Source organism: Macaca fascicularis, chromosome X (genome assembly GCF_037993035.2).
Source record: "Macaca fascicularis isolate 582-1 chromosome X, T2T-MFA8v1.1".
NCBI lineage: Eukaryota > Metazoa > Chordata > Mammalia > Primates > Cercopithecidae > Macaca > Macaca fascicularis.
The window spans coordinates 156,485,826-156,511,289 of NC_088395.1; the positions used below are offsets into that span (position 1 = coordinate 156,485,826).

A 25,464-nucleotide genomic window follows, 5' to 3' on the forward strand; every position below is an offset into this window, starting at 1 on the left:
CCACCATGCCCAGTTAATTTTGTGTGTGGTGTCTGTATTTTTAGTAGAGATAGGATTTCACCATGTTGGCCAGGCTGGTCTCGAACTCCTGACCTCAAGTGATTCGCCCACCTTGGCCTCACAAAGTGCTGGGATTACAGACGTGAGCCACAGTGCCTAGTCTGGACCTTATAATCTCTAGTTTTCCCTCCTGATATTAACATTCTAGGATTCTAACCAAGCTTTACTATAAAAGAGGAGGAGAACAAAGAGGGATTGCTGTCCTTCAGCTCAGTTGCTGGCTCCATTGCCTGCATTGAAAAAAAAGGGCTGCCCTTCCCTTGTGCCTTTAGTGCACACAGCACCACCCTGTCCAAGGGGCTTTCTGGTTCAAGGTCTCATTTGATCCTTATGTGCACCCTGGGAGGGGAGGAGAGTAAAGAGGATGAGCCCCATTTTGTAGATCAGGAACCTGAGACTCAAAGAGGTCAAATGACCTACAGATGGAAGTGGAACTCAGGTCTCCTGGTCCTCAACCCCATGTTCATTTCATTATTTCTCGTAAACCACCAGCTAAAAATGCTTAGCAAACCTTTGTTGGGCCTGCTGGTATGACTGGCACCTGGGCCCAAGTGTAATATGTTTGCAAACTGCTTCTATACTCTGAGGCAACTGCCAGCTGAAATTACTACAAAACCAAACAATTTCCAACATTTTCATCCTGCCTAGTGCAGCATGTCCAGTTGTTCCTGTAGGGTAAGTCTAGGGACACATTGTTTTTAAAATCATTTCCAGGGGGAAATGCACATTATACAGTGTGTGTGTGTGTGTGTGTGTGTGTGTGTGTGTGTGTGTGTGTGTGTATGTGTGTGTGTGTGTGTGTGTTTGCGCCTTTGGGGCTACGATTGAGCAGTCCATAAGGGCAGAAAACGAAAAGACCATCTGCTGCCCCTGTTTCATTTGCTAGTCAGCTGTAGAACCACTGGAGCAGCAATTTGAGAGGAAGATAGAGAAACCTATGCCTACCAGTTCTGATGGGAATAACTCCAAGCTTAAAGAGGGGGCCCTTTTCCTCAGGGCGTTTACTGCTTTAGTGCTTTCTGGAAGAGAGGGGGGGGGAGAGAGAGAGAGAGGAGAGAGAGAGAGAGAGAGAGAGAGAGAGAGAATCCCAACTAATGGACACCGGAATAGCACCCCTCCAACACACACCAACTTTGATGGTCAACTATGGAAAAGCTTAAGGGAATTAATCCTGCAGGCATTTAGCTCATGAGAAAACTAGCACATAGATCACTTGGATTTCAGTGTGGACTGCCACTTCAAATCCAAGGTATCTTTGAATTCTCAAAGTGTATGATATTTATAGCATAGGAAAAGATGATGCTAAACAAGTTCAACTTTTCTTTTTCAAGAAATAAGGACTTGAAAAAACTTGGACTCACATTACCTTGAAGGCTAGTTCTGCAGTCAATCATGTGACAAGATGAGCATTGCTATTGTTGTTGCAAGATAGTCTTGGTCTGCCCTCATTTCTTGATGTCCCCCAGTTCCAGAAAACTCTGTTCTCTGCCATAATGGGAGGTCACTGTGTGCTGTTTGATTTTAGAGTCAAATAAGTTTTCAGCACATGGTCAGCTTGAGAAGCAGTTTGCTCTCAATTGGCTTATTGGTTTGTACAATTCTTGGCTCCTTCAAGCAGGGTTCTGCCATCTGAGCCCACTCTATGGGATTATGGGATACTTGCACTTGCCAGGACATCCTGGCCTCAAGCTGATTCATCACTGGGTAGCACATGACACCCAGAAAGGAGGGGGGCTTGAGAGGGGGGCACTTTTAACCTCAATGGCATGAAAATCTCCTGAAATCAAAAGGACAGAGATTGGGAGTTCCTGGGGAGCAGCAGCAGCAGTAATGTCAAAAGCAGGATCAACCAGAGCTTAGAATATTCCTACACCAACTTTGCAAGTTGTTCATTGATATGTGGGTTGCTGGAAGAAGGTTTCCAGCACTGCTGGGTCAGCATATAAAGAGGGAAAAAAGGTGTGTTGATGGCCCATTACAAAGGGAACCAGTCTTGCTAATGGTAGAGGATATAAACATTTTTCTCCTTCAAAACTTAAAAGATTTTGCTTTATCTTTTCTCTAAAAGAAACATCTTTCTAAAATCTCAAATTAGAGCAAAGAGTGATAACAACTTGGACTTACAAAAAACAGCCTCATTACCATATAATTCACATACCTTTCAATTCATCCATTGAAAGTATACAATTCAATGTATTTTAGTGTTTTCACAGAGATGTGCAACCATCACCACAATTAATTCAAGAACATTTTCATCACCCTCAAAAGAAACCCTGTACCCATTAGTAGTCAGTCCACATTCTCCCTTCCTTCCCCTAGCCCTAGGCAACCTCTAAGCTACTTTCAGCCTCTATGGACTTGCCTATTCTGGACATTTCATATAAATTGAATCATACAATATGTGGTTTTCTGTATCTGGCTTCTTTCACTTAGCATGATGTTTAAATGGTTCATCCATGTTATAACATGGATCAGTATTTCATTCTTTTTTATGGATAATAATATTATACTGTATGGCTAGACCACATTTTATTTATACACTTATCTGTTGATAGATATTTGGGTTGTTTCTACTTTGGGCTACTACTATGAGTAATGTTTCTATGAACATTCCTGTTCAAGATTCTGTATGAATCTGTGTTTTCAGTCTTCTTGGGCATATATCTAGGAGTGGAATTGTAGGATCATATAGCTACTCTACGTTAGTTTTTCATAACAGCTTCACTGTTTTACATTCCCACCAACAATGTATGAGGGCTCCAATTTCTCCACATCACTTTGAGCTTTTTAAAGTCAACTTTTAAAAACTAAAAGTGATGTTTTAGAATATTGATATATCTATTAGCACAAGACTATAATTATATACCTCATAGCTCTTGCATAGTGTCAAAACAGTCCTTTAAAATTCACAGAAATATTAAGCAATGTGTTATGCATTGCTAAGCTCACTTGTGCTACAGTACACCAAGTCATCCAGGCTCTAGGTTGGGTGATGCCTTCAGAGAGTTCTAGTCCAGCCCTCCACCCAAGCTTCAATCCACCCTGCAGATCCATTCAGGAGATCATTCCCAAGACCCTACTATTCTCTAAACACACTGGGGCTACAGCCACATATAAGACATGTTTCCTTCTCTCGCAAGAATTTACAGTCTAGAGGAGGAATCAAATGCTAGACAAATACTTCCTGCCAAGGACATGGGGAACACAGAGGGAGCATCTGTACAGAAGGCTCTTCCTATGTACCTTGTGGGGTTGTTGGAGCAAGCCAGTGAAATGCTCTGTGTAAATTGTCAAGCCCAGTGCCTGGCTCATAGCAGGCACCCAAAGATAACTGTTATATTCCTGTGTACAACTTTGCATTTTACATATGAGGAAACTGAGTCCTAAAGTTTAAACAACTTTCCCAGAGCCCCATAACTCATGACTGAGAAACCAACCATTCTGTTTCAGGTCCTGCTTGTTGGGCTCCAAAGCCTTGGCTATACTGACATCTAGGAGGCTGGCCTTATTAACCTTTGCCCTGCCTGTCTCCAGTCTGGGCTCTTCTGCTTCTCCCAGGTCTGGTTTCCTGGATCAAGGCATCCTACTTTATTCACACCCTAGCATAACCTTAAGATTGTTAGTGGCATATAGTAACTAGTAACAGTTAGCTAGTCCCTAGTACAGCAGGGTGATCTGTTCTAATTGCAGCCAGAAGTGGTCATGAGTGATGACAATGGCTTGAGGAGTCTATTGTTGGTGCAGCATTCTCTGCCTATCAGCAGCCCCACGTTTCTTCCCACCATCCAGGCCAGAAGTCTGGAAAGTAGGAATGGCCTTAGTCTCCTAGTCTGTATTCAGTTGGCCATCAAGCCATACAAAATTTCCATGAAGATGCTGCCTTCCAATTGCTTCTTCTCCATTCCCATATGGCCCCTGTACCACAGTTTTGTCTACAAAAGTTTATAAGCATTTGCCATGGGCAAAGTATTTTGTTGGGTTTTCTGGTTGAGAGCCACCTGAGATAAATGATCCCTGGTTTCAGGGTCATAGGGATAGGAGAATAATAAGAATCCAGAGCTAGGTGTTCTCTAAGTGCCAAGAGCCAAGGACTGCCCTGGGCTCAGGATGTTCCAGCTGTTATTCGTCGTAATGAGAGATGGTCAGTCCCTCACCACGGAAGACTAAGCAGGCCCAGAAGCTCAAAGTAACCAGCAAGTATGGTCTGCTGTGGAAATGGACCAGTCTCCACTGGCATCTTCACCTTGCCTGCAGAAACATTTTTATCCCCCATGTATTAGTTTGCTAGGGCTGCCATAACAAAATATGAAAAACTAGATGACTTAAGCAACAGAATTGATTGTCTCACAGTTCTGGAGGCCGGAAGTCCAAAATCAAGGTGTGTCAGGAGGGTCACACTTCCTCTAACAGCTCTAGGGAAAGGCCTGTTCCAGGCCTCTTTCCTGGCTTCTGGTAGTTCCTTGGTTTGAGGCAGCAGAGCTCCAATCTTTACATAGTGTTCTCTCTGTGTGCACGTTTCTGTGTCCAAATTTCCCCTTTTTATAAGGACACCAATCATATTGGATCAAGGGCCCACCCTACTCCAGTAAGACTTCATCTTAGCTCATTACATCTGCAATGGTCCTATTTCCAAATAAGATCACATTATGAAGTACTGGGGGTTAGGATGTCAACATATTAATTTGGGGGATATAATTCAATCCATAACATCAACATGTGTGTTTGAAGATAGACTTGAATTACTCTGCTGTCAACATTATCTTCACCCAAGTAGATGTGTTCCATTCTTCTGCAAGCTCATTTGAAAGCAGGAGCCAAATGAACTTTCCTTTTGGCTTTCCTTTACTTTGAGGGCCAAATGTCACCCTTGAAAAATGATGGCTGTAATATTGAATGTCTTCTGCCCTAACCCCAAATCTGCCCAATAGTCTGGAGACTCCAGGTAGGATATGATGGCCTCACCTCAGAACTTTTCTTGGGAATGCCTGAACCACACCTGTCTCCTCATCCTCACCCCATCCAGAGAAGAGAGGAAGAGGAAGAAGCTATTAGGATAAGGGACAGACTCAGGCATGTCCAGCAACTTACCTGGAGTCACTAAGGGTATAGCTCAGAAGCAGGCACAGAGCTTGGCTTCACAATGCAGCTCACCTTTGGACGTTCCAGACTGAAGCCCAAAGTTGTTTCTGCCCCTTAGTTCATTTTTCCTCTGATTTGGTGAGGGTTCTGGGACTCAGGCACCTTTGAGCTTCTAAAGAAGATTTCAGACTTTTGGGGTTGCTCCATCAATATCCACATACTCCCCTTCCTTTCTTGCCAGGTGCCTTTGATTTGGTTCCTCATTTCCTTCCTGTCATGCCTAGAGCCAGGTGGCAGCAAGGTAGATCTAGCTCCAGCTGGCACTTTGAGATGGGCATTAAGGATCCAGCAGGGTCCATGGTCTGGGAGCTAAAGGTCCCAGATAAGCAAGAGCTCATAGAAAATGTAGGGAGGGGTAAACCAGTGATAACTCTGGGGTTACTGGGGTGCCTTCAGAGCCCAGCACAGAGAGTCTTTGTTCTCTTTCATATCTTCTTCTGGGTATGGGCCCTTCTAAGGGCTCCCACGTGTGTACTTAGAGCCTGAGGTGGGAAAAGAGACTGCCCACAGGCCTCTGTTTCTGTGGCTAAGGTGTGAGTATACTACTCACTCCACTCCACTTCCTGAGTCCACAAGTAACAAAGCCACAGAGCAACACATCTCCCTGGAACAACCTTTTACTTGAGGACGCAGACATTTTTTGCTATATTAAAGCAAACATGGATATAATATAAAATCGAAAGTTGAAGACCCACAGATTTATTTAACTAAACTCCAAATTGCAGGTGACAGATGGCTTTGGAGTTCCTCTTTATCCCTGGATTGTGCATGAGTGAGAAACATTGCTGAGGATTTGGTTTCTTTCTATCAGAGACATAGGCTTCCTGGGCAGGTGCTCATGAACATTGCCCTGGGAAGATAGTACACAGCCAGGCATTTGGATGCAGAAGGTGGCTTGCTCCTGCTTTGGACAGAAAGGTCTGCTCAAGGGCTATTTCATAGGCCTGGATTCATCTAGAGGGAAAGAAGAAACAAAGCTGTGTCCACAGGCTAATGTGCTGAGATTGTGAGATACCTTTTGACTTGGACCAAAGTCAATTTACAGGCAGTGATCCCTTTCTGGTGTCCCCTCCATTGGCCCTGCTTCCTGGGTGCAGCCAGTACCTGATGAAGATTGTGATGGTGAGGGAGTAGGCAGCTACTGCACACCACAGAATTGGGCCTTTGTGTAGGAAGTTTTGGCCACTGCCTCACCAGTCCCCTTTAAATTGGCTCCGGGTGTCACAAAGGGGGAAGGCATAAAATCAACAGAGTGGAGTCTTTAAAAGCCAAAGCAGCATTTTAAACCTTTTTCCTTTATGGCTGAATGGGCAGCCTGTTCGAAGTTGATAGGTTTTGTGTTGCCAGTCCTGTAATGAGATCTGAGCTTCCATCCTCCAGAGAAGCTGGAGATGCTGGGCCCATCTGGATGAGGGAGTTAGTGATGGCCTTAGCAGTATCAGAGGCCTCTTTTTTTCTTCTTCATTTGAGTGCACTGTATATCGTGCCATTTTGTCTTTACGGGGATGTCTCTAGACCCTCGCATTTGTATGAGGTCACTCCTGAGCCCGCAGGCTTGGTCCCTGAAGCACTCAAGAAATATTTGGGTGGGAATTGTTTTTTTAAAAAATAAGAAAGTCTGTACAAACATCAAAAGTTGATTGAAAAAAATAGTGCTATGTAGGAAGGTCCCAAAAGCACTAAGAAGAATTGATGTCCCCCTGCATCTGGACCCTGAAATCTTTTTGGAATAGCAGTTAGTTTCTTATTTGGGAAAAATTAGATACACAGGAAATTGCAAACACAGTAAAGAGGCCCCCCCTGTACTTACATCTAGTTTTCCCCAATGGTTACAACTCATATAGCAATAGCACAATATCAAAACCTGGAAATTGATATTGGTACAGGTTTCTGTACAAAAATTTTAAAAATTTATACAAAACATTTTCTATTCTAAAATATAAATTTTTGTGTATAAATTTTTGATATAAACTTCCATGTCTCTGGGATAAATGCCCAGGAGTACAATTGCTGGGTCATATGGAAGTTGCATGTTTAGTTGTGTAAGACACTGTCAAACTGATTTCCACCAACTGGAAATGAGTGATCCAGTTTCTCCACTTCCTCACCAGCATTTGATGTTGTCATTGTTTATTTAGCTTAGCCATTCTGTTAAGTAGGTAGTGGTATCTCACTGTGGTTTTAAATTGCATTTCCCTAATAGCTAATGATGTTGAACGTCTTTGCATGTGTTTACTTGCCATCTGTATATCCTCTTCAGTGAAATTAAGTGAAATGCCTCTTCATGTCTTTTGCCAGTTTTCTTTTCTTTCTTTCTTTCTTTTTTTTTTTTTAGACAGTCTCACTCCTTCGCCCAGGCTGGAGTGCAGTGGTATAATCTTGGCTCACTGCAACCTCCACCTCATGGGTTCAAGCGATTCTCCTGCCTCAGCCTCCTGAGTAGCTGGAATTACAGGCACACACCCAGCTAATTTTTGTATTTTTAATAGACATGAGGTTTTGCCATGTTGGCCAGGTTGGTCTCGAACTCCTGACCTCAGGTGATCCACTCTCCTCGGCCCCCAAAATGGCCTCTGCCCCTTTTCTAATTGGATGGTTTGTCTTCTTACTGTTAAGTTTTGATATTCTTTCTACATTCTAGATACAAGTCCTTTATTAAACATAAGGTTTGCAAATATTTTCTCCAGTTTATAGCTTGCCTTTTCATCCTATTCACAGGGTCTTTCACAGGGTCTTTCACAGAGTGAAAGATTTTATTTTTGATGAAGTCTAGTTTATGAATTTTTCTTTTTATGGGTTATGCTTTTGGTGTCACATCTAAGAAAGAACTCTTTGCCTAGTTCTAAATCCAGAAGATTTTCTCCTACTTTTCCTAAAACTTTTATTGTTTTATGTTTTAAATTTAGCTCAATGATCACTTTGAGTGAATTTTTGTGTAAGGTATGAGGTATAGATTGAAGTTCGTTTTGCATATAGATGTTCCACAACCATGCGTTGAAAAGGCTATTATTCCTCCACTGAATTGCTTTTGCACTTTTGTCAAAAATCAGTTGGGCGTATCTATGTGAGTCTATTTCTAGGTTCTCTGTCCAATTCCAATTATCTGTCTGTCCCTCTGCCATTACTGCACAGTCTTGATTAATGTAACCATACAATAAGTCTCTAAATCAGGTACACTGATTATTTGCCGGTGATTCTTCTTTTTCAAAATTGTTTCAGCTCCTCTACTTCCTTTCCGCATACATTTTGGAAAAATATTGTTTATATCTACAAAAAATCTTTCTGAAATCTTGATAAGAATTGGTTAAACCTGTATATCTATTTGGTATAAATCAACGTCTTTACTATGTTGAGTTTTCCAATCTATGAACATGGTATATTACTCCATTCCTTTAGTTCTTTGATGTCTTTCATCAGTGTTGTGTAATTTTCAGTTTATAAGTCCTGTACATGTTTTCCTTGATTTACACGTGTTTTTTGAGCAATAGTAAATGGTATTGTGTTTTCATTCTGATGTCTGTGTGTTCATTGCTAGTATATAGAAATGCAATTAATTTTTATATGTTGATCTTGTATCCTGAGAATTTGCTGAACTCGTGTATGAGTTCTAGGAGTTTCTCTGTAGATACTTTGAGATTTTTCAGATAGACAATCATGTCAACTGCAATCCTCCTCCTCCTCCTCCTCCTTCTTCTTCTTCTTCTTCCTCTTCTTCTTTTCTTCTTCTCCTCCTCCTCCTCCTCTTCTTCTTCTTCATTAACTTTTAAAAAAAAATTTAGGTCCAGTGGTACATGTGCGGGTTTGATATATAGGTGAATTGCATGTCACAAGGGTCTGGTGTACAGGTTATTTTGCCACCCACGTAATAAGCATAGTACCTGATAGGTAGTTTTTTGATCCTCACCCTCTTCCCTCCCTCCACCCTCAAGTAGGCCCCAGTGTCTGTTGTTCCCCTCTTTACGTCCATATGTACTCGATGCTTACCTCTGACTTGTAAGTGAGAACATGCAGTTTTTGGACTTTTGTTCTTTTCACTTAAGATAATGCCCACCAGTTCCATCCATGTTTATGCAAAGGACATGATCTCCTCTTTTTTTTTTTTTTTTTTTTTTTTTTACAGTTGCACAGTATTTCACGGTGTATATATACAACATTTTCTTTATCCAGTCTACTGTTGATGGGCATTTAGGTTGATTCCATGTATATGCTATTGTGAATAGTGCTGTGATGAACACATGCATGCATGTGTCTTTATGGTAGAATGATTTATACTCCCTTGGGTATATACCCAATAATGGGATGGCTGGATCAAATGTTAATTCTGCTTTGAGTTCTTCGAGAAATCACTAAACTGCTTTTGTTCTGTAGATGTCTAGTAGTTCAGTTAGTTATATATTCCCACTAGTAGTGTATAACTGTCCCCTTTCTCCACAACCTCTGTTATTTTTTGATGTTTTAGTAATAGCCATTAAATGTCTGGGGTGAGATGGTATCTCATTGTGATTTTGATTTGCATTTCTCTAATGATTAGTGATGTTGAGCATTTTCTCATATGTTTGTTTGTCACATGTATGACTTCTTTTAAAGTATCTGTTCATGTGTTTTGCCACTTTTTAATGGGGTTATTTTTTGCTTGTTGATTTCAGTTCCTTATAGATTCTAGATATTAGACCTTTGTTGGATGCATAGTTTGAGAATATTTTCTCCCATTTTGTAGGTTATCTGTTCACACCGTTGATAGTTTCTTTTGCTGTGCAGAAGTTCCTTAGTTTAAATAGGTGTCATTTGTCAATTTTTGGGTTTTATTGCAATTGCTTTTGGCATCTTTATCATAAAATCTTTGCCAGAGCCTATATCCAGAATGATATTTCCTAAGTTATCTTCCAGGATTTTTATAGTTTGAAGTATTACATTTAAGTCTTTAAACCTCCTGGAGTTGATTTTTCTATATGGTGTAAGGAAGGGGTCAAGTTTCAATCTTCTGCATATGGCTAGCCAGTTATCCTGCCACCATTTACTGAATATGGTGTTCTTTCTTCGTTACTTATTGTCAACTTTGTTGAAGATCAGATTGTAAGTGTGCAGCATTATTTCTGGGCTCTCTATTCTGTTCCACTGGTCTATGTGCCTGTTATTGTACTAGCACCATGCTGTTTTGGGTACTGTAGCATTGTAATATAGTTTGAAGTTGTGTAACGTGATGCCTCCAGCTTTGTTCTTTTTCCTTAGGATCACCTTGACTATTTCAGCTTCTTTTAGGTTCCATGTGAATTTTAATTTTTTTCCTAATTCTGTGAAGAATGTCATTGTTAGTTTGATAGGAATAGCATTGAATCTGTAAATTGTTTCAGGCAGTATGGCCATTTTAACAATATTGATTCTTTCTATCCATGAGCATGCAATGTTTTTCCATTTGTTTGTGTCATTTCTGACTTATTTGAGCAGTTTATTTTTTTAACTCTTCTTGTAGAGATCTTTCACCTCCTTGGTTAGCCATATTCCCAGGAATTTTAGTCTTTTTGTAGTTATTGTGAATGGGATTACATCCTTAATTGGCTCTCAGCTTGGATGTTGTTGGTGTATAGGAATGCTACTGATTTTTGAACATTGATTTTGTATTCCAAAACTTTGCTGAAGTTGTTTATCAGATCAGGTAACTTTTAGGCAAGAATATGGCATTTTCTAGGAATAGAATAATATCATCTGCAAATGGATAGTTTCACTTTCTCTTTTCCTGTTTGGCTGCCCTTTATGTATTTCTCTTGCCTGATTGCTCCGGATAGGACTTCCAATACTATGTTGAATAGGAGTGGTGAGAGAGAGCATCCTTGTCTTGTCCCGGTTTTCAAGGGGAATACTTCCAGCTTCTGCCCATTTAGTATGATGTTGGCTGTAGGCTTATCATAGATGGCTCTTATTATTTTGAAGTATGTCCCTTCAATGCCTAGTTTGTTGAGGGTTTTTAACATGAAAGAATATTGAAGTTTATTGAAAGCCTTTTTATATCTATTGAGATGATCCTGTGGGTTTTGTTTTTAGTTCTGTTTATGGGATGAATCACATTTATTGATTTGCATATGTTGAACCGACCTTGCATCACAAGGATAAAGCCTACTTGATCATGATGAATTCGCTTTTTGATGTGCTGCTGGATTCGGTTTGCTAGTATTTCGTTGAAGATTTTTGTATCTATATTCATCAAGACTATTGGCCATAAGTTTTCTTTTTTGTTGTGTCTCTGCCAGGTTTTGGTATCAGGATGATGCTGGCCTCACAGAATGAGTTATAGAGGAGTCTTTCCTCCACAGATTTTTGGAATGATTTCAGAAGGAATGGTACCAGGAATTACACATCTGGTGGAATTTGACTGTGAATCCATCTGGTCCTGGGCTTTTTTCTGATTGGTAGGATTTTTATTACTGATTGTATTTCAGAACTCACTGTTGGTCTGTTCAGGGATTCAATTTCTTCCTGGTTCAATCTTGGGAGGTTGTATGTTATCAGCAATTTATCCATTTCTTCTAGGTTTACTAGCTTTTGTGCATAGAGGTGTTGGTGTAGTCTCAGAGGATTTTTTGTATTTCTGTTGGGTCAGTGCCTTTTGTCATTTTTGATTATATTTATTTGGATCCTCTCTCTTTTTTTCTTATTAGTCTAGCTAGTGGCCTATCTTATTAATTCTTTGAAATAACCAACTTCTGGATTTCTCAATCTTTTGTATGTTTTTTCACATCTTTTCCTTCAGTTCAGCTTTGATTTTGGTTATTTCTTGTCTTCTGTTAGTTTTGGGGCTCATTTGCTCTTGTTTTTCTAGTTACTCTACATCTCCTGTCATTGTGATGTTAGATTGTTAATTTAAGATCTTTCTAACCTTTTGATGTGGACACTTAGTGCTATGAAATTCCCTCTTAACATGGCTTTAGCTGTGTCCCAGAGATTCTGGTATGTTGTATCTTTGTTCTCCTTAGTTTCAAATAATTTCTTGATTTCTCCCTTAATTTCATTATTTAATCCCAAGTCATTCAGGAGGACGTTGTTTTATTTCTATGTAATTGTATGGTTTTGAGAAATTTTTAGCATTGATTTCTATTTTTATTGCACTGTGATCCAAGAATATGGTTGGTATGATTTCAGTTTTTTTGAATGTGCTGAGGATTGTTTTATGTCTGATTGTGTGGTGGATTTTAGAGTATGTGCCATTTGCAGACGAGAGGAATGTATATTCTGTTGTTTTGGGGTGGAGAGTTCTGTAGATATCTGTTAGGTCCATTTGGTCAATTTCTGAGTTCAGGTCCTAAATATCTTTGTTAGTTTTCTGCCTCGATGATCTGTCTAGTACTGCCTGTGGAGAGTTGAAGTCTCCCACTATTATTGTGTGGTTATCTAAGTCTCTTTGGAGGTCCCTAAGAACTTGCTTTATGAATCCGATGCTCCTGTGTTGGGTGCATATGTATTTAGGATAGTTAGGTCTTCTTGTTGAATTGAGCACTTTACCATTATGTAATGCTTTTCTTGTCTTTTCTTATCTTTGTTGGTTTAAAGTCTGTTTTGTCTGAAATAAGAATAGCAACCCCTGGCCGGGCACAGTGGCTCACACCTGTAATCCCAGCACTTTGGAAGGCCAAGGTGGGTGGATCATGAGATCAGGAGTTCAAGACCAGCCTGGCCAAGATGGTGAAACCCCATCACTACTAAAAATATAAAAAATTAGCTGGGTATGGTGGCAGACACTTGTAATCCCAGCTACTTGGGAGGTTGAGGCAAAGAATTGCTTGAATCTGGGAGGTGGAGGTTGCAGTGAGCTGAGGTTGTGCCACTTCACTCCAGCCTGGGCAACAGAGTGAGACCTCGTCTCAAAAAAATAAAAGAATAGCAACCCCTGCTTTTTTGTGTTTTTTGTTTGCTTGGTAGATTTTTCTCCATCACTTTACTTTGAGCCTACGGGTGTCATTGCATGTGATATGGGTCTCATGAAGACAGTATACCATTGGGTCTCACTTCTTTACCCAACTTGGCAAATTGGGGCATGTAGCCTATTTACATTCAAGGCTAGTATTGATATGTGTGCATTTGATCCTGTCATCATGTTGTTTACTGGTTATTATGCAGGTTGGTTTGTGTGGTTGCTTTATAGTGTCACTGGTGTATGTACTTAAGTGTGCTTTTGCAATGGGTGGTAACAGCCGTTTTTTTCCATATTTAGCACTCCCTTCAGGATCTCTTGTAAGGCAAGTCTACTGTTAATGAATTCCCTTCACATTTGCTACTCTGAAAAGGATTCCCTTCAAATTTGCTAGCCTGAAAAGGACCTTATTTCTCCTTCACTTATGAAGTTTAGTTTGGCTATATATAAAATTATTGGTTGTAAATTATTTTCTTTAAGAATGCTGAATATAGGCCCCCAATCTTTTCTAGCATTGTAAGGTTTCTGCTGAATGGTCTGCTGTTAGCCTGATGGGGTTCCTTTTGTAGGTGACCTGCCCCTTCTCTCTATCTGCCTTTAACATGTTTTTTGTTTTTTGTTTTTTGTTTTCATTTCGATCTTGGAGAATGTGATGACTGTGCATCTTGGGGATGGTCTTCTTGTGTAGTATTTTCAGGGGTTCTCTGTATTTCCTGAATTTGAATGCTGGCCTGTCTAGGTAGATTGGGGAAATTCTTGTGGACAATATCCTGAAATACGTTTTCCAAGTTGTTTGCTTTCTCTCCTTCTCTTTCAGGGATGCCAGTGAGTCATAGATGCGATCTCTTTGCATAATCCTATATTTCTCAGAGGTATTGGTCATTCTTCTTTATTGCTTTTTCTTTATTTTTGTCTGAGTTATTTTGAAGAGTAAGTCTTCAAGCTCTGAGATTCTTTCCTGAGCTTGGTCAATCCCGCTGTTAATACATTCAGTTGTATCCTGAAATTTGTGAAGTGAGTTTTTCAGCTCTCTCAGATCAGTTTGGCTCTTTCTTAAGATGGCCATTTTGTCTTTCATTTCCTGTATTGTTTTATTGTATTCCTGAGAATCCTTGGATTTGGTTTTGACTTTCTCCTGAATCTTGATGATCATTATTTCTATCCATATTCTGAATTCTATTTCTGTCCTTTCAGCCATTTCAGCCTGGTAAAGAACCATTATGGGGAAGTAGTGTGGTCATTTGGAGGTAACAAGACATTCTGGCTTTTTGAGTTGCCAGAGTTCTTGGCCTGGTTCTTATATCTGTTTGCTGAAATTCTTTCAGTCTTTGAAGTTGCATTCCTTTGCATGTTTTTTTTTTTTCTTTTTTGATGTCCTTGGGGGACATCAAAGATTGTGATATAAGGTGGGTTCAGTTGGTTGGTTTTGTTTCTGGGAGATTTTAGTGGGGCAAAGCTCAGCTCAGGATGTCTGGGCTGTGTGTTCTAACTCTGGGGAGCTGGTATCAAGTCCTCAGTGTTGTTCTCTGGCCCTTCAAGGTTAGAAACCTGCTGTGCTGACGGGGCTGAGGTGTTCCTGGACTGCTGGTCACTATACTCCAATGGATGGTGCCAGCCGAAGTACTCCATCGGGCAGTAGCAGCAGGATCCATGCTCATTCACATGTGCCAACAGCAGTAGCAGAATGGCAGGGTGCATTTTCTTTGGTTGGGGTGGGTGCTGGCAGGCGCAGGGGTTGCCAGCCTCCATGCAGATGTTCAGTGTCAGCCATGGCAGTGTGGCATGGGGGCAGCTACTTCTTCTTTTTAAAAATGTGTGCAGTTTATTTCATTTTCTTGCTTTGTTGGACTAGCTAGAGCTTCCAGTATTATGTTGAATATCAGTGTCAAGAGCAGATAGCCTTGCCTTGTTGCCACTCTGAGAGGGAAAGCAGTCGGTCTTTAAACATTAAGTGTAATGTTAACTGTAGATTTATTGTAGATATTCTTTATCAAGTTAAGGACATTCCCCTCTATTCCTGGTTTTTATCATGAATGAGTGTTGAATTTTGTTGAAGACTTTTGCTGCACCACATGATAGGATCCTATGATTTTAATTACTTTTTGAGATGATGTAGATTCACATGAAGTTGTAAGAAGTAATACAGATAGATGCTATGTACTCTTCAGCTGTATTCCTCTAATGATAACATGTTGTGAAATGATAATACAATATCACAAATGGGATACTGACATTGATAATCGAAATACAGAACTTTTCAATCACCATGGGTATCTCTCATTTTGCTCATATATAGACATATCTACTTCCCTTCCATACCCACTCTCTCCTTAATCCCTGGAAACCACTAATCAGTTCTACATTTCTATAGTTTTATTATTTTAAGAACGTTATATAAATAGAATAATATAGTATGGAACCTTTGGGATGGTCTTTTTTTTTTTTTTTACTTACAATCATTCTCTGCAGATTCATTCAGTTGCTTGTATCAACTGTGTATTTCTTTGTATTGCTGAGTAGTCTTGCATAGTATACATGTACCATCATTGAAGCATTACTAAGTTGTTTCCAGTTTTTTACTATTATGAATAATGCTATCACAAACACGTATGTGCAAGTTTTGTGTCAACACAAGTCTTTATTCCTCTGGGATAAATGCCCAGGGGTGCAATTACTGGGTCATATAGTTGCTGGATATTTAGCTTTTAAGGAAACTGCCAAACTGTTTTCCAATGTGGCCGTACCATTTTACATTCTCTCCAGCAATGTTATGAGTGATTCAGTTTCTCCACATTCTTACCAGCATTTGGTGTTGTCACTATATTTTTACAAAGATGAAATTCACATAACAGTCTAGTGGTATTTAGTACATTCACAATGTTATGCAACCATCAGCTCTATCTAATTTCTAAACATTTGCATCACCCTAAAATAAAGCCTCATATTCATTAAGCAGTTAGTCCTCATTCTTCCCCTCCCCTCAGTTCATGGCAACCACCAATCTACTTTCTGTCTCTATGGATTTACCTATTCTAGACATTTTATATAAATGGAATCATACAATATGTAACCTATTGTTATTGGCTTCTTTCAGCTAGCTTAATGTTTTCAAGGTTTATTCATGTTTCAGCATGTTATCAGTACTTGGTCCCTTTATGGCTGAATAATATTCTACCATGTGGATATACCAAAATTTTGTTTATCCATTTATCAATTGATGTACATTTGGTATGTTTCCACTTTTGATGCTGCTAAGAACATTTGAACAGAGGTATTTGTTTGAATCCTTATTTTCAATTCCTTTGGGTATATATCTGCGAGTAGAATTGTGGGGTCAAATGGTAATTCTATGTTTAACTTTTCGAGAAACCGCCCAACTGTTTTTGATAACAGGCACAACATTTTAAATTCCCACCAGCAAAGTATGAGGGTTCCAATTTCTTCACCTTCTCACCAACACTTGTTATTTTCCTTTTTTAAAATTATAGACATTCTAGTGGGTGGGAAGTGGTATGCTGTGGTTTTGGTTGTCATTTTTCTGATGACTAACGATGTTGAACATCATTACATATGCTTGTTGGCCTTTTATATATCTTCTTTGGGAATGTATCTATTCAAGTCCTTTGCCTGTTTTTTTATTGTGTTGTCTTTTTTATTGTTGCATTATAGGTGTTATGTGTATATTCTAGATACTAGGTTTTAATTAGCCATATGATTTGCAAATGTTTTCTCCCATTCCATAGGTCTTTTCATTTCTTGATAACATCCTTTGATGTCCAAAAGTTTTTATAAAGTCCAATTGATCTATTTTGTTGTTGTTGTTCATGTTCTTAGTGTCATAGTTAAAGTTCCATTGCGAAATTCAAAGTCATGAAGATTTACTTCTACGTTTTCTTCTAAGAGTTTTACAGTTTTAACTCCTATGTTTAGGTTGTTGATCAATTTTGAGCTGAATTTTGTATATGATATGAGGTAGGAGTCCAACTTCCTTCTTTTCTATGTGGATATCCAGTTGTCACACTGCCATTTGTTGAAGACTATTCTGTGCCCCATTGAGTGGTGTTGGCACCCTTGTTGAAAATCAACTGGCCATAGATTTATGGGTTTATGGGCCGGGCATGGTGGCTCACGCCTGTAATCCCAGCATTTTGGGAGGCTGAGGCGAGCGAATCACTTGAGGTCAGGAGTTCCAGACCAACCTAGCCAATGTGGCAAAACCCCGTCTCTACCAAAAATACAAAAATTAGCCGGGTGTGGTGTAATCTCGGCTACCTGGGCACCTGTAATCCCAGCTACCCAGGAAGCTGAGGCAGGAGAATTGCTTGACCTGGGAGGTGGAGGTTGCAGTGAACTGAGATCGCACCACTTAGCTCCAGCCTGGGCGACAGAGCAAGACTCCGTCTAAAAAAAAAAAAAGAAAAACATGGATTTATTTCTGAATTCTCAAGTCTATTCCATTGGTCTATATGTCTATACTTATACCAGTGCTACATTGTTTTGATTACTATTGCTTCGTGGTAAGTCTTAAAATCAGGATGTGAGTCTTCTCGTTTTTCAGTATTGTTTTGAGGTGATCACATGATTTTCAGTCTTTGCCTGTTAACATAGCATATTATGGTAATATGGTGGTATGTATGATTAACATGGATTGGCTTTTGCATATTGAACTACACTTGTTCACCAAGAATAAACTCAACTTGATCATGGTGTATAAATCTTTTTTTATAAATTGCTGAAACTTCCTTAAGGATTTTTGTTTCTATATTCATGGGAAATATTGGTCTGCAGGGTTTTTTTGTTTTCTTGCTTGTACAGTGTTTGTCTTTGATGTCAAGGTAATACAATCAGTTGGGAGGTGTTCCCTCTTCTCTTTTCTGTAGGATATTATGTAGAATTGGTGCTAATTCTTCTTTAAACAACTAATATAATTCTTTAGTGAGGTCATCTGGGCTTAAAGTTTTCATTTCAGATTTTTAAATTATGAATTTGATTTCTTTCATAATTATATAGTCATTCAGATTATTTCATATTGGGTAAATTTTGGCAGTTTGCGCTTTTATAATGATTGGTCCATTTCATCTAAGTTTTCCGATTTGTATGTGTATACATAGTAGTAGTCCCTTATTATCCTTTTCATGTCTGCAGTCTATAGTAGTATCTCCCTTTCATTCAGAGTATTGATAATTTGCATCTTCCCTTTTTCCTTTGTCAGTCTTGCTAGAGATTTGTACATTTTATTAATTTTATTAAAGAACTAGATTTGTATTGGGTTTCTCTATTATTTTTCTCTCTTTAATATTATTATGTTTATTGATACAAATATTTGTACATCTTTATGCAGTACATATGATATTGTGTTAAATGCATAGACTGTGAAAGTATCAAGTTAGGGTACTTGGGGTGTCCATTGTCGCTAATATTTATCATTTCTATATGTTGGGAACATTGCAAGTCCTCTCTTCTAGCTATTTTGAAATATGCAATACATTGTTGTTAGCTATAGTCACCATATACTCTGCTATCAAACTGCTTTCAGTATTACTGATTTTGATTATTATTTTCTTCCTTCTGCTTGCTTTGGGTTTATTTTATTCTTATTCTTGTAGGTTCCTTAAGTGGGAGCTTAGATTATTAATTTTAGATTTTCCTTCATTTCTAACACAAAAATTTAGTTTTATACATTATCATCTCAGCACAGCTTTACCTGTGTCCCACAAATTTTGATACATTGTATTTTCACTTTCATTCAGTTCCGTGTAGTTTTTATTTCTTTTAAGACCTCATTAACCCATGAATTTGTTTTAAAGCATGCTTTTTAATTTCTAAGTGTTTGTAGATTTTCATGTTGTCTCTCTGTTACTGTTTTCCAATTTGATTCCATCATAAAGAAAACTCATTTATTATTTGAATTCTTTTAATATTTTGCAGATTGTTTTATGACTGAAAATATGTCTATATTGGTATGTATTTCTTGGGTGTTTGAAGTAACGTAAATTATATTATTTTCAGGTGGAGCAATCTATACGTTTTATTTAGGCCTTATTGAAACCTGTCATTGGGCTCTTCTACATCTTGCTGATTTTCTCTGTAGTTGTTCTATCAGTTGTTGAGAGAGGGTGTTGAAGTCCCCAACTATAAATGTGAATTTTTCTATTTCTCCATTCAGTTCTAAAAACGTTTGCTTCCTATATTTGCAGGTCTTCTGTTTAAAGCATACACATTTAGGAGTACTATGTCTTATTGGTGGATTGACACTTTCAGCATTATGTAATGTCCCTATCTGTCCCTGGTATTTTATTTTACTATTATTTTTTTGCTCTGAAGTCTGCTTTATCTGATATTGCTAGAGCCACCTCTGTTACTTTTTAAAATTAGTATTTGCATGGTGTATTTTTTTCCATCATTTTACTTTCAGCCTTTCTTTTTTTTTTTTTTTTTTTTTGAGACGGAGTCTCACTCTGTCGCCCAGGCTGGAGTGCAGTGGCCGGATCTCAGCTCACTGCAAGCTCCGCCTCCCGGGTTCACGCCATTCTCCTGCCTCAGCCTCCCGAGTAGCTGGGACTACAGGCGCCCGCCACCTCGCCCGGCTAGTTTTTTGTATTTTTTAGTAGAGACGGGGTTTCACCGTGTTAGCCAGGATGGTCTCGATCTCCTGACCTCGTGATCCGCCCGTCTCGGCCTCCCAAAGTGCTGGGATTACAGGCTTGAGCCACCGCGCCCGGCCTACTTTCAGCCTTTCTAAATCATTATATCTGAGGTGAGCATCTTGCAACAGCATATCATTGGATCATGTTATCTTCTTTGCCAATTTCTGTCTTTTAATTGGTATGTTTAGACCATTTTCATTTATTGTATTTATTGATAAATTAGTGCTTAGTTCTGCCAATTTATTTTTGTTTTCTGTTTGTTCTCTGATTTTTTGTTTTTCTATTTTCTTTTTTCTGACTTCCTGTGGGTTACTTGAACAATGTTTAGAATTCCATTTGTTTCGTATATAGCATTTTTGAATCTATCTTTTTGTATAGTATTTTAAGGGATCACTCTAGGTATTACATTATATATATACCTAACTTATAATAATCTACTGGTGTCAACATTTTGCCAGTTTCAGTGTAGAAACCCTACCTCTCCTTTCGCCCCTTTACTCTCCTCTATTTATAATATAATTGTGTTAAATATTCCTTCCACATACACTTACAGACACATCAGACAATGTTATAATTCATGCTTTAACCTTCAAACATAATTTGGAAAACTCAAGAGGAGAAGGAAAGTCCATTACATTTACCCATAATTTTTTCTCTTTCCATTGGTCTTTATTCCTTTCTAATGTTTAATATTCTTTCTTTTATCATTCCTTTTCTGCTTAGAGAATTTTCTTTAGATATTCTCTTAGTAGAGGCATGTTGTTGACTAATTTTGTTAGTGTCTCTTGATCTGAGAATGTCTTGATCTCCCTTTCATGTCTGAAGTGTATCTTCACTGAGTATAGGGTTCTGGGTTGACAGTTCTCTTTATTCAGCACTTGAAAAATATTATGCTACTTCCTTCTGGAATCCAGGTTTATGACCAAAATTTCACTCTCATCCAAATTATTTTTCTTCTATAGGTAAGGTATCATTTCTCTTTCACTGCATTCAAGGCTTTTCTCTTCATGTTTCAGAAATTTCGTTATTACAGGTCTTGGAGTGGATTTCTTTATATTTATACTGTTTGAGGTTCACTCAGCTTCTTTAATTTCCAGATTTATGTCTTTTGTCAAATTTGGGGAGTTTTCAGCAATTATTTCTTTGAATAGTTGTTTTTTTTTTTTGTTTGTTTGTTTTGTTTTGTTTTGTTTGTTTTTTTTTTTGGGTCTCATTCCATTCTCTTTCTCATCTCCTTCTGGAATTCCAGTGACATGAAAGTTAGATCCTTTGTTTGTAATCCTACATGTCCTTGAGTCTATGTTTATTTTTTTTCCAGGATGTCTTCTCTGTGTTGTTCAGATTGGTCATTTCTATTGTTCTATCTTAATTCCTTCCTCTGTTCTTACCATTCTCTTCTTAATTCGATTCACTGAATTTATTTCCATTATTGTATTTTTCATTTCTAAAATTTCCATTTGGTTCTTTTTTATATGTTCTATTTCTCTGCTAAGAATTCTGATTACTTTGCTGAGACTTTCTGTATTTTTTTCATTTGCTTCCAAGCATGGTTGTAATTGTTGGTTGAAGCACTTTAATGATTACTGCTTTAAAATCCTTGTCAGGCAATTCTGACGTCTGTGTCATCTTACTGTTGGCATCTGCCAATAATATTTTCCATTCTGTTTGATATCTTACTGGTTCTTGGTATGACAAGTGCTTTGCTACTGAAACTTGGGCAGTTTGGATATTGCATTATAAGACTGGATCTTATTTAAATTTTCTGTTTTAGCTGACTTCCCCTGACACTGCTCTGGCAGGGAAGGGGGGCACCATCTTATTCTTCATTGACATCAGGGAGGGTGGAGCTCCTCATTACTGCTGGGCAGTGGTGAGAATTCCAACTCCCCACTAGGCTTTTTCTGATACTACTCTAGTGGGGATAGGGAAGGGCACCTCATTACTGCTATGTGGGTGTGGAGTCTAGGCTCCTCATTTGGCTTTTGTTGATGGAATATAATGGGACTGCATTTTCTTCTATGGTGTTTGGCTGGAGCAGAGCAGTCATTGTCTAAAAGTTTTCTGTCTTGCTAGGCTACCTCTTTCCTGGTCTTTTGGCTAGAAAGAGCAGGCTTTTGTTGGGGCTTCTTTGTTAGTGCCCAATGGCATTCTGGGTTTCTGGCTTCTTCAGCTCCAAGTCTGGTATATATGAGGCAAAAACAAAATCCAGAGAACTCGCCACTGCATCATTGCTCAGGTCCCAAGGTCCCTAACCAGTATACTTTTTTCTTTCCACCTTTTAATGTCTTATTTTGTTTGTTTTATATATAACGTCCAGAGGTTTTAGTGATACTCAGTGAGAGAATGGGGAAAAGTACTTCTCCATCTTTCCAGAGGCAGAGGTTTGGACATTGAGATTTTAGAGCCTGATGCTGTACTGCCAACATGGCAGTTTATGGGAAGGTTTATGGGAAGTAGAGCTGTCCTTATATATTAATGTCTTAGTGGAGCTCTTATTTCATGTTTACATCATGAAAAACAAAAAGAAATGAAACTTTACCTGGGTTTGCATATGTCTGCTTATCCGTCATGGAGAAGCAGCCATGATCATAGCCTGCTCAGTCAGTTTCGTGTAAATCAGTGCACCAGGGTTTCATGAGCCCCTTTCAATATCCATTGTTCCCTTCCTGTATCTGTCAGGCTTTGAACTGTTAGCTCACTTGGCTGTATCCTAACAGTGCCACAGTTGGTGGCTGCTGCTTCTATGAACCATAAGACTTACTCTAGTGGAACTGAAGAGGCCCTAAGCCATCACTTAATTTAGCCACCATGTTTTGATATAAAGAAATTGCATCTCATAGAACAGAGGAAGCTTTCCCTGGATCCCACTGCATATCACACAAAAGCAAATCCAGACCTAGGACCCAGATACCATGCCTATAGGCCCAGTGTTGTTTTAGTCACATGAAGCTGCTCTTCCATCCACCCCTCTGCCTTCCAGTGAACTTTGTTCTTTCCTCTGGTCAAGGACTGTCATTTTATCCCAGCCAACTGTCTCACAGAAATGCCTCTCATCCTTGGGGGTTGGGGTGCTCAATGAGGGTGGTGGGTGGGAAGAAGGGAAAAGGAATGTGGCTGACTCCACACAAACCTGTCTTCAGAGTGAAAGTCTGTGATTCACGGGGTCAATGGTCTCATCTTCATATCTGAAAGACAGTGTACTTTTTGTCTCCCTAAGCCCTGTGTCTAGGTCGTTTGGGAAACGCCTTGGAGAGTCAAGAATAAAATTGCAGGTCAAACAATGGATGACTGGAAAAGTCGGCTTGTAATCAAGAGCATGCTTCCCCATTTCGCCATGGTGGGAAATCGTCAGGAGCCCAGAAAGCTCCAGGAATCGGTCAGACAATGGGCCATGGGGGGAGGGGGGTGTTGAATGCTTCTAATCTTAAACTTGAACATAAGATGTGTTATTGAAATTTTCTGTGCAAACTTGGTGGCAGGGGTCCAACTCAAAATATAAAGAACTCAAATGTGATCTAGAAGAGATCTAGGAGATGAGCTGATCCCACCCCTTGTGGGTTTCTAGAAGAGCTGGAAATACAGTCTAAGGCTCCATATGGACTCCCAGTCTAGTAGTGATCACTGCATTGCACTCATTCAATAAGAAAAATGAGGAAGGCTGAGGAGAGGGAAGACGAGGTTACTTTTTCTCTTAATAGAAGCCAGTCAGAATGGCAAGCACTAGATATATCGCACGAGCTTCCTAGTATGACTGAGAACAAAAAGCTAGTGAGTAGGGCACAGAGAGGGCTTCCCGTTCAACTTTCTGGCCCTGTTGTCCTTTTAAAAATTCATCTGACACACTTCTACTTTCCTCTCTGGGAACTCAGATATCATCCAAGTGTTCTGAAACTCAGGATTAGGGATTCTAGTGGTAGTTCTAGGAGCAGGAAGATGATAGAAGGGACTATGAGAGCCATTGACTAGTTTAATTTGACAATAAAAGCCGGCAACACCACCAATCTACCAAGATTAGCTCTGTTAGCAGGAATTGCAGCAAACACAATAGCTATTATCTCAGGGTATTAGGGCCACAGAGGAGTGGCTTGCTTAATCTCTGAAATTAATAGAGCAGAGAGGAAATGGCTCTTACAGAGCCGTGGGTCGGCTTCCTTCCTTTTCATAGAACTGGAAGCCCTGGGCTCTGAGGTAATGCCATTTCACATAACTAGAGGGCCTGTCTTCTCCAATTCCCAGGGCAATCCACTTTCAGCAAGTCAGCTTTCTATTTATTTTAGAATTGTGATATGTGCACAGATGTGGAAGGAGGCGATTGAAATCTTGTTTTCTCTTTGTTTCCTCATTGTCAACCACCAACAGTGTATTGAGAATGTGCTATCAAGTTGAGCATGTAGACATTTACAAAACTGTTTACTGCAGTCACCAGTTCTCACAGAGATTGCAATCAGGTGGGATGGCAGAGATAGAGACGTTACTTGACCAGCAGACTGTCCAAATTTCCAGGCCTTAGGCCTCTTCTAGAAAGAAATCTCTAACCTCCATTCTAATTACCCTTTATATTTCATGCTTCTCTCTTATGATCAACAATTGAGTCAGTAAAGAAAAACCTAATAATGCTCCCAGAGTCCATGATCAGTTTTAGCATGACTTTAAATTTCTCTTTTGTTTCCCACTTGTTTCCATTCACTTGAGCCAAACTGTAGGAGAAAAGGTTGATGGACTGTGGATGCAGGGGTCCTCTTCCCCTTCTCCCCAACTCCTCCAACACTCTTAAAAAGTGTGACCAGTAAGTAACTGCTTTGGTTTTGATCAGTGCACAGTTGAATGCACAGATTCCAGTGGGGGCTGTCCTTAGAATAGGTCCTTGGAGTGGCCATCTGTGCGTTTACTCTGGAGAAGTTGTCATTGCTTACCTCATTTCCGGGCTTGGCTTCTCTTTGCAGATGGCCTTTAGAGCCCTTTGTAAACTTTGCCAAAAATTCACATTCATTACTCTAGAGTCACACTTTGGACTTGATCAAGATCAGCCCTCTGCCTCCTCTATGCCACACCTCATTCTCTGAAAGAGTTCCCTGTTGGGTTCTGAGTGGCTTGACTCTTTCTAAAACTTCAAGCTGTCCTAGACCAAGAATTCACCCCAGTTGAGGAGATCAAAGATTTTTAAAAATTTGTCTTAGGCTCCAAAAGCAACTCTCTCAGATGGTCTTCTTCACAGTTGAAACAGCATTGGATGACACTGAGAGAGCCCACTCCTTTGACTGGACATGACAGGTGCTGCTGTACAGTATCCTTGTAGTCTCAGAAAGGTACCCAGTGCTAATATGAAACTGCTGCACACACTGAGGATCTCAGCATCTGGGTGCTTGTGGACTGAGGTTAACCAAATAAAAGCAGAATGGCCTGTGAGTCCGCCAAGAAACCTGCTGTCCAAACAAGTTACTATAAGGCCTGGAAGGTGAGTGGCCGAAGCAGGTCCTTTGCAAGAGCTGGGCTTGCATTTCCAGGGTGTAGCCTTAGCTGGATCTCAGATGTTTCCCTTGTTTGTTCTCCTTCTGACACTTCATAACAGCCAGGGATGACACCCTGAACCCTAGTCCCAGGAAACCCTGTGCATCTGGAAGCATATTTCTCGCACCACTCTCCCTCATCCTGAAAGCATCGCTAAGAGAGATTTGCTTCAGGCATTCAGCTTGACTGGTTCTCTTGTTCTTTCCC

At 39.6% G+C, this 25,464-nt stretch overlaps 1 protein-coding gene across 50 annotated transcripts in view; it reads left to right on the plus strand.

Moving 5' to 3' along the window:
• Positions 1 to 25,464, plus strand: part of MAMLD1 (mastermind like domain containing 1) — a 144,324-nt gene that overhangs the window by 52,482 nt on the left and 66,378 nt on the right. For 37 of the 50 annotated variants that reach the window (XR_012429786.1, XR_012429788.1, XR_012429787.1 and 34 more), the window contains one exon: positions 22,967 to 23,125. The exons of the other annotated variants lie outside the window; for them this stretch is intronic. Coding sequence is in view for 31 of the 37 variants with exons in the window: in XM_074028884.1 (XP_073884985.1) it covers positions 23,030 to 23,125 (96 nt within the window). In the remaining 6 variants the exon portion in view is untranslated. The remainder of the gene's footprint in view (positions 1 to 22,966; positions 23,126 to 25,464) is intronic. 50 annotated transcript variants of the gene reach the window in all.